Consider the following 9,061-nt stretch of genomic DNA (forward strand, 5'->3'; position numbering starts at 1 on the left):
ATGTAAGTACATTTTGCTTTTGTCTCAAGGATACATGAAGGAATCACTGCAACATCACAGGAGCCCTCAGAGAAAAATTCTAGAAGCCTACAAATAAAACAACCTAGTAATTCAACACACTTCTGAAAACTTCATAGGTAGGAGTTTTTTCTAGGTAAACAATCTAAAATAATGGAAAACCTAGGGGCTGAGGGAATTTAATTACAAGTACAGAAGAAAGAAAAAAAAAACACAAATGAGCCATGTGTAAGACAAGGGAAATTCTAAGTATCGTGTCATATGTACCATTAATAGACTAGAAAACAAAGACCAACACGGTAACTATGAAAAACGTGTTGTAATATAAAAAGGGGAAAACAGAGTACATGATCATTAAACCACATACCTATGCCTTACAATGTAATGAGTGCTTTGAAAGCACTGTTTAACCACTGAATCCTAAAACACCTCTGTTCCCATCATTGGTCCATAGGTAGAGACTGGTGGACCAAGGATGCTGACTTGGGTCTCTACTCTGTCTCTGAGTGGTATGGATAAAGATAATGAATCAAAGAAAAGAATGAAAAGAAAGGACAAAGAGTGAAAAGAAAATAAAACATTTTCTTTCTTGCTTTAATTAATGGTTCTAATAACGCAGCTTAGTAAAAAATACTATTTAAAAATTGTTTGGAGGCTGGGACATGGCTCAACAGTTAAGAACACCTGCTGTTCTTGCAAGACCCAGGTTTGATTTAGGGGATCCAACACTCTCTTCAGATTTCATGGGCACCAGGCACATACATGCCACACAGACACACATGCCACATGGCACACAGACAGACATGCCAGCAAAACACTAATATATATACAGTAAAAACAAATAAATCTAAAGGAAAAGCAAAAGCTTCATAAAACAAGTTTGCTCTTAGTTTTTACAATTCAGGCACATAAAAGTGAACCAAATAAAAATCTCACCTAAAAATATGACAAAGCACTTCATGTGACAGCTGATTCATATAGTCCTTCATTTCATCTGCAATCGTTTCCTGTGGGACCTCACTGTCCCTCGGACACATTTTAACACTTTTCTTCCGTGGCCCCATGCTGCCCTTACTGTCCAGGAACAAATCTCTCCTGATTTTAGTTCACAAGACCTGAAAGGCAAACAGAGTAGAGGAGTCTAAGGACACACACCAAACTCCAACCCAAGCCGTCCCTATTACAAGTGAGTTAAGATAATGCTCATTTGGAACTACTGATCGCCAAAGGCCTTAAATACTGATGTTACTACAGCAACACACCATATTCAAATTTAGAAAAGTATTAATTTGTTCTATTCTAAAGACACAGAATATCTTTTCCCAAAGAACAGCTGAGATTATAAATATGAATTATTTAACATTATTTAATTATTTAACATTTAACAGAATAAAGTTCTATTTTCTAATTTGTATTCTGGGACTTCTTACCCAACTGGTTCACTCCGTTTCTCCAGGCATCAATTTCTTCAGTTTGTAAAGTAAGATAATTAAACTAGGTAACAAACTGCTTCTGGCTAAGAGCTTATGATTCTAAACACGCATCCAAAATTAATGTGTAAAGGGATGTCTGAAGTCACAGGAGTGAACTTTTCAGCTATCAGCTTAAGTTGTCCTCATCTGTGTGCCATTAACACCGAGGAATCCAACATTTCATATAAGCTACCCACAACACAGCAGAGACTCTGGGACTCTCATTTTTGATCTGCCACAAATCATTATTTTCAGAATAGGATTCAGCCTTTTAAATTCTTCATTCTCCTACCTACAAAGTGAGGAAATGAAACTGTACCTTCTGTGAATAGAATAACATCAAATATTGACACTCTCCTTAAAAAAAAATAAACAACTTGTAATTCTGAAGGGAAAATTCATTTTTACAAAGCATACACATTTTGCTTTATTTTAAAGGCTAGAGTACAGTGAGTCTGTGACATCTATATTGGCTTCTTGGTGGCTGATTTATGTTATCCACCTTATTATGGCTATCTGACCACTGCTGATAGAACCTATGAAACCACCTAAATAATTATACAAACCAGTTTCTGACTCTATCACACCCATTATTTTCCTGCTTATTGTCTCTCCTCCCCAAATGAAACTTCCCAAGTCATGGTAGCTCCTGAACCTGCTTCTCCTCCTTGGGTTCTGGAGTGATCCTCTGCTCTATGATCACTCTTGCCTAATTTCCCCAAGTGTTCTTCTCTTCCATGACCACTCTTGTCTCCTCTGCCAGTTCCCCTGGAAGCCAGCTTCTCACTGACCAACTGGACCCATTCCTAAGGCTTCAGCTACCACAAATGCAAACACAGCATATAAGACACATTGTCCTCTACTGTGGGCCACTAAATTCCTAAATTATAAACCTTGACAGTCCTAAACACACCCAGATCTCTCCTGTTCCCTCACTACTCAATGAGCTATCACCCATTGTTCCACAATACTATTCTTACACGCATTCCTACTGGCTTCTGGGACTCTAGCTATCCTCATCTAGGCTACTGTGACTAACAGCTTTCTATCAGGACCCAGCACTGGACCATCAGAGCCTACAGCAAGCCAACCACAGCCCAGGCTTTCAGTGGGCAATTCGTTGAATAAATGCTTATCATACCACATTTTACACCCAAGCTACAGCTACCTTTTTAATACATTTCTCATTTCTTACTAAGTTAAAAAATTAAAATCAAACGCAAGGTGTAGACTAAGTCTCAAGTGTAATTTTATCTACATAAGAGTAAATGACAAATATGCCTGTTTTGACAAAATATTAACAATGGTTATTTCTAGAAAATGAGAGCTGATCTGAACATGAAAAAGGAACTTATTTTTTATTTCATATTCACTTCAATTATTTCAGATTCACTGTGCTTATGGGAGTTCTTTAAAAAATAAAAAAGAAAAAGAAAGAATCAGTGTCCAAGAAACCCTGGCTCCTAAAGAGTAAGGATCTTTTGAATCCAGCCTCAGCTATTTTTCTAATCTCATCTTCCAACCCTTACCTGTGATTCCCTGGTACACTCCAGTAGGACTAGACAGCTTTCTAAACGTGGAATTTTCCTTTTATGTTATCATTTCTGGCTAGAACAGTCATATTCCTTTAGCCTCCCCCACCCCCTCCTATTTCCCCTTCTTCCTAGTCTAGAAAACCATTAATTAGCCTTCAAAATCCAATTTAAATTTTAGTGGTTTTGTGAAAACGTCTCCTTTCACCTGTACTCTATGGAACACAACAAAATTCCACAGCTATTGTGTAATGGTCTAATGATCACACTTGTTGTTTTTGTTGTTGTTTTGCCAGGAAAGAATCTTAATCTCACCTCCAGGCAACAAGTCTTCACTCATAATAAATCCACTATTCCATATGCCTCCACTAATCATTTCACACTCCTATGAGCAGCTTGTTACCACAACATCTAAGAATGACATCAGTAACTACTACTAGAGTTTAGCCCAATAAAAATACATGTAACATCTATCTCCAGCATTCAAAAGCTCTAAAACACTGTTAACTCGCAGAGCCCAGTTTACCTGGGGGCTGCCCAGATGTTCAGAACAATCCTCCGGGTACTGAACACATGCTTCAGGTTGAAGTTTTGACAGCCCTCAGATGACACGCTCCGGCCCTTCCTCCTTTCCCCCACTGCATCCACGGCACTTAAAGCCCCTTCCTCTTATGACTGTATCTCTGATTATGCATTCTTATTTTGCAGTGCTCTTTCTGAGCCATATTTAGTAATCCCCAGTGTCCTAGATATTTGTGTGGTAATATTTTGTTTGTGCTCTCACAAATAAAGCTTGCCTGGAGATCAGAAGGCAGAGCTAGCCACTAGTTAACCAGAGGCCAGGGAGTGGTGGCTCACACCTTTAATCCCAGCACTTGGGAGGAGGAAGCAGGAGATCAGGAGTTCAAGGCCACCCTGGGCTACACAAGATTGATCCAGTCTAAAAGAGATCCCAGCACTTAGGATCTCAGGCCTTTAAACCCTGCACTAGGGAGGTGGAGACAGGAAGTGATATGGCAGGGCAGAGAGAGGAATATAAGGTGGGAGGAGACAAGAGCCCAGCTCCCTTTCAGGCTGAGGATTCCACAGAGGTAAGAAGTCTCTCTAGTGGCTGGTTGCTCTGCTTCTCTGATCTTTTAGTTTTCACCTTGATATCTGACTCTGGGTTTTTATTATTAAGACCAATTAGGTTTCACACTACGTATTTGTCCTATGTATGCTTAAAATTCTAAATCAATTCATCTTAATATAATTAAGTTTACAAAATTCATTTGTTTAGAACTCAAAACTACAGAGATATATCATACAGAAGATAGGTGTGTCTGACAAGCCCATGAAAGTCTACTTAGTCTATAATCTGTATCTAAAACCAAAAACTAGTGATACAAAAGAAAAAAAATATCCAAATTATCAAGACTCACAGGGTATTCACAGCTCTGACATTAGGCCTACAATTAAACATGTGTTCTTCTAATTACATACTTTTCAGGTAAGAAAGGCTGTAAGCCTTTGGTGAACGGAAGACTTGAAATGACACCAGGGTAAGGGATAGATCTTTACATCAGGAGGTTAAGAGGGGAGGGCCCATAGCCAAGGGGAAGCCCTCTCCAATACAAGCAGGTACCTCTAAAAACATTTGTGAGGAAAAAAAAAATCTTCCTCACTAAAGAACTCCTCTATTTTTCCTTAGCCCAGTGCATACTGACAAAAGATAACAGAATTGTTGAACTCAACTGGGCATTGTCTCATTTACATCAAATTTCAGGCTGAGCTATGCTGAGCATCTCCTGCACGTGAAGGAAACAAGCAATTCATGATACAAAAGCAGACTATCACGTTTTGCCTTCGCGGTAAGAGGGATTAAAAAGCAAGTAAAGATGGAAGGAAACTAGCCATGACTAGCCTTGATTTTCCTTTCTTCCCACCTTTCACAGCCCCATACCACTAAGCATTCTGCTTCCCTGAAGAAATGCCAAGGTTTAAGGAGTAACAGGTTAAAAAAGAGAGTCTAGTTACCAGCAGTAGAAGAGAGATGAGTTGGAGGAGACCTAGCCGAGTTATGAGGGTGAGGGACAGGTGACTATTAACAACACATAAACAGAAATATGTGAAGATGGTATTTTGAAATACCAAGCATTATTTCTAACGTTAATAACTTTTGGAAGCTCTGGCTGGCTCTGAACCTGTCAGAAATGTTACTCTGGCAGAAATGATAATCCCTGAATATTACAAGCTGAAGGGGCCCTCAGAGACTACCTAGTCACACCTGTGGGTTACAAACTAGTCTGAGAATATGACAGTGGCACTTCTCTCCTACTCCCATGCCAACAGAGTTACAAATAAAATTCCAGAGGCTCTTTCAGATGAACAAAGAACCAGAGTGTCAATCGGGAAGTCACTTGTCACAGCACAGAAGACTCAAACTTCCCGGCCTACATAACATATCTTGTGATTGGCAGTCCTCAGCCACTACAGCTGTCTCTCCACATTCCCGAGCTACACCCCATTGCCTAGAGATTGGGCTTCAGGATGCTCCTATTAGAATTCTGACCATACCATCCTTCACAAAGCTAGGCTTCCACACAATAGCCCATAGCCACCTGGGTAGTCTATTAGCATGCCACAGAAACCTGTTTACCAGAGCTTAAGCACAGGAAGCTTCAATATTGTTTGGGCACCCCAGGCACAGTCTTAAGCCTGAGTTCTTGGCCAGTGCCCTTGAAACCAGTTCTTTCTAGAATATATTTTCTCTAAGGCCTTCAGCCATGTCCTCAGCTAAAAGGACACTATAATAACCTGACAGATTCGTTTGGGTTGCTCCCCAAATTGTGCTTGGCTTAAGCTTTAATAGTCAAACATTCCTATGCCTGTAATTAAGTTCGTTTAATTGTGTATTCCCATCATAAATTTTACTGAAAACTATGGTGCATAATTCTGAAATCACCTGTGCCTACAAATATCTTACCTCCCGGACTCCTTGGAGCCCTTTGAACTGACAATCTTCCTCTACCTGATCGAGCTCGTCAGCATCTTTATCACAGACTACTAATTAGGAAGGAGTAATTACCCCTTTTCCTCATCTCACTCGAGGACTCTGAAACACGAAGTCATTTCACACTAGTACTTGGTAGAGAAGAGCTAACGTAACTTATCATGACATGAGCTGAAAATGCAGGGATCTGAATCAACATCTCGATCTGTATCTAATCAATGGTAATTCTCTTGAAACGAATTCCTTCCTTTTGATTACTGGCATCTACCTACTCCTCCATCCCCTCATTTATTTACTGTTTGGTAAGTACAAGGTGGCAGCAAAGTCTTCCCGCGTGGCTTACCCTCAGAGAGAATTCTTACTTCAATCATTCCCATTTACTAAGATCAAATGACAGATCATCGCCCTAAAAAACAAACATAAACATGGAACAATGATCTCCTTTAAACATCCCAATGGTCTTACATTGCCAAGGTCTTTCCTGCCTGTGAGGTTTCTAATGTCTCTTTATTTTCTGTTGGCTTCAGTTTACATTACCTTGCAAATCACCTAATTAATATTCACAGAACATTTTATGTATCTACTATCTAGGATAGACTTTCTTGCCACAAAAGTGTCATCCATCCACCATACTTGTCTGATCTAAAAGGAGGAGTCGGGGGCCAAACCTACACTAATGAATGAAAAGGGCAAGGAATCTATCTAGTTCAACCCTTTATTTTACAAATAATGAAAATGAGGACCAGAATGATATACTGTCTTGTTACTGAGGCAGAATGTACCATTTCTGAACCACAGATCTAGGCCTTCAATTTCAATTCAAGACCAATTTTTATATCACCTAACTTTAATGAAAACCAGTTTTCTCTTTCTCTTCTGTTATGTCCCTTTGTCAAAAGATAAAATGTGTACCTCAGGCACACAACCATTTAAATACACACAGTGTTGTCTGAATTCTGCCTCTGGGGAGACATAAATCTCTCTTATGAGGCCCTAGTGACAAACTAAGATACAATTCCACCAAAGTTTACCCTAGGGAACTAATGTATTATTAGGCTTATTTACAGAGCATGACTGAGGTGCTACTTACAAGAGCCTGGTATACTCAAAAGCAGCCAGACTGGCAAGTCTTCACCGGGCATGGGTGACAGCTTCCTCACAGCTGTACCCATGGAGTTCTTCCTCCTTCAGCTAACCTTTCCATTCTATATACTTTAGTACCTCCCTACTAAGAGGCCATGTGCGATTAGGGCAGAATTACATACAAATGGCCACGAGATACAGGAGGCAGAGTCCTGAATCTCAGATGAGGGTCCTTATGACCCGTACCCCATCACCTCCTTCTATGCAGGAATGTCAACAGACAGCAGGCCCAATTGCAGGGTCTTCTACAGGAAGCCATAGATGATCTGACAAGGACTGGAGGCTGTTTACCTCAGAGGATAGCACTCTACAATATGCACTGCAACACCCTTCTCACAAACACAGTACAATTGCAACATCACAAATTCTGAAGAGAGAGATGGAGTCTTTCCAGTCACCTAAAACTGGAATTCTCGAACAAAAGTTAAAATTACAAGGATACTTCTCAGTCTGTACTGCATAGTATGTGCTTTCCATGTTTCAATTTCTCCCACCTCCAGAAAAAAAACCTTAGCTTTACAGAAACCCTATCTCATCTCCCATTTGTGACGGGGGTGGGGGTGGGAAAGGCGACTGCAAGCCAGTGTCTAATTCTACATTTTGCTCTGACAGATGAGAAAATTCCAGGTTCAAAACAATGAGGGGATCTGCCTAAAATATCCACCAAGTAAACAGCAACATTGGGACAAAAAACCCAGGGTCTCCCATCTTTGACACGATGAATTAGCCGCATCATACTAGAGCTACTTCCTCAGCGGGCTGAGAGCGGGCGTCCCTCAATTTACTGGCCTAAACGACTCAACATTAAAATCGTTGAATTTGTGACGCCCCGAGTGTGTGCTGGGGGAGGGGCCCCAAGTCCGGGCAAACCTCCCACTTGGTTGATGAAACCGAGACCCAGAGAAGGTTCTGCATGGCGGAATAGAGGGCTGGATGCCTTACAAGGAAGGCCTGCAAGGCCAGAACTACATATTCAGACGCTCCTTCCTCGGTCGCTCTAGGCCCCAAGACTTCCAGAGCCCGAGAGTGAGGGTCTGGGCGGTGGGAGCCCCGGACCCCTCCACCTGCCCACAACCGCGCACCTCCACCTTCGCGACAGCCTCCCTGGCCGCGGCTCACTTACGCCGGCCCTCCGTCTGTTTTTGTGGTTGAGAGGGACCGAGAAACGCGACAGACTCTTCCTGCCGCCCCCACCTCTGCAGCGCTTCCGCTTCCGCCGGCTCTAGAGCCTTCGGAAATAGTGTCGTCGGGGGATGGGCCTGGGCGGGACCCACTGTGTCCCTATTGAGTGTGGCTACGTCCCGGCGAGGCAGCCATGTTCAATGTGGCATTTCTGAAGCTGAGCAACCGGCCCTTCTTCCGGTGACGTAAAGTTCCTCGCCGGAAATGCCGGGAATCTTTGGCCTTCGCTTCTGTGGAGCTGATACTGTGTGATCCTGGCTATGCTCTGGCTCCCCTCGTCGTCATCTGCAAAATGAATTGGTGCAATAAAGATATTTCCCGCCCAAACTTATTTAACTAAAAATAGGACCCTCGTTTTCGAGGGGTGTGGATAAGTGGAGGGGCGCGAGATACTATTATTACTGCTTGTGTGATTTTGAGCATTGTCTTTGCGTGTATAAAGGTTTTCTATCAGTGTTTCATTAATAAACGAGACACTGGGCCTTTGACTTATGAGCAGAAGTCAGCTTGATCAGTTTTTTTTGTTTGTTTGTTTTATAGCTCAGTTGTCTTCAGAGAGGATAGCTGTGGCAATATCACATAAACGGGACTGAAATCGATTTTTAACGTACAGATCCGTTTGTCGGTGCGCTTGCACGCCTGTAACTAACATGAATGGCACCTAGCTCTCTCTAGCTACTCCATGGGTACAGAGTTCATGTACACAGGAACATTTTAGCACT

General features: G+C 41.7%; 1 protein-coding gene across 4 annotated transcripts in view; it reads right to left on the reverse strand.

Annotated features, from left to right (window-relative positions):
- The window catches only part of Fbxo38 (F-box protein 38), a 47,546-nt gene extending 39,139 nt beyond the window's left edge, over positions 1-8,407 (reverse strand). For 2 of the 4 annotated variants that reach the window (XM_052742288.1, XM_052742285.1), the window contains exons 1-2: positions 8,240-8,367; positions 955-1,133 (exon numbers count right to left, since the gene is read on the reverse strand). In XM_052742288.1, the coding sequence (XP_052598248.1) occupies positions 955-1,082 (128 nt within the window). In that variant the 5' untranslated portion in view covers positions 1,083-1,133; positions 8,240-8,367. Of the gene's footprint in view, positions 1-954; positions 1,134-8,239 lie in introns of those variants that run through there. The other 2 variants (XM_052742286.1, XM_052742287.1) reach the window with 2 other exon arrangements.
- Positions 8,408-9,061: the final 654 nt, after the last annotated feature.

Source organism: Peromyscus californicus, unplaced genomic scaffold (genome assembly GCF_007827085.1).
Source record: "Peromyscus californicus insignis strain IS unplaced genomic scaffold, ASM782708v3 Scaffold_17__1_contigs__length_78620276, whole genome shotgun sequence".
Classification (NCBI taxonomy): domain Eukaryota; kingdom Metazoa; phylum Chordata; class Mammalia; order Rodentia; family Cricetidae; genus Peromyscus; species Peromyscus californicus.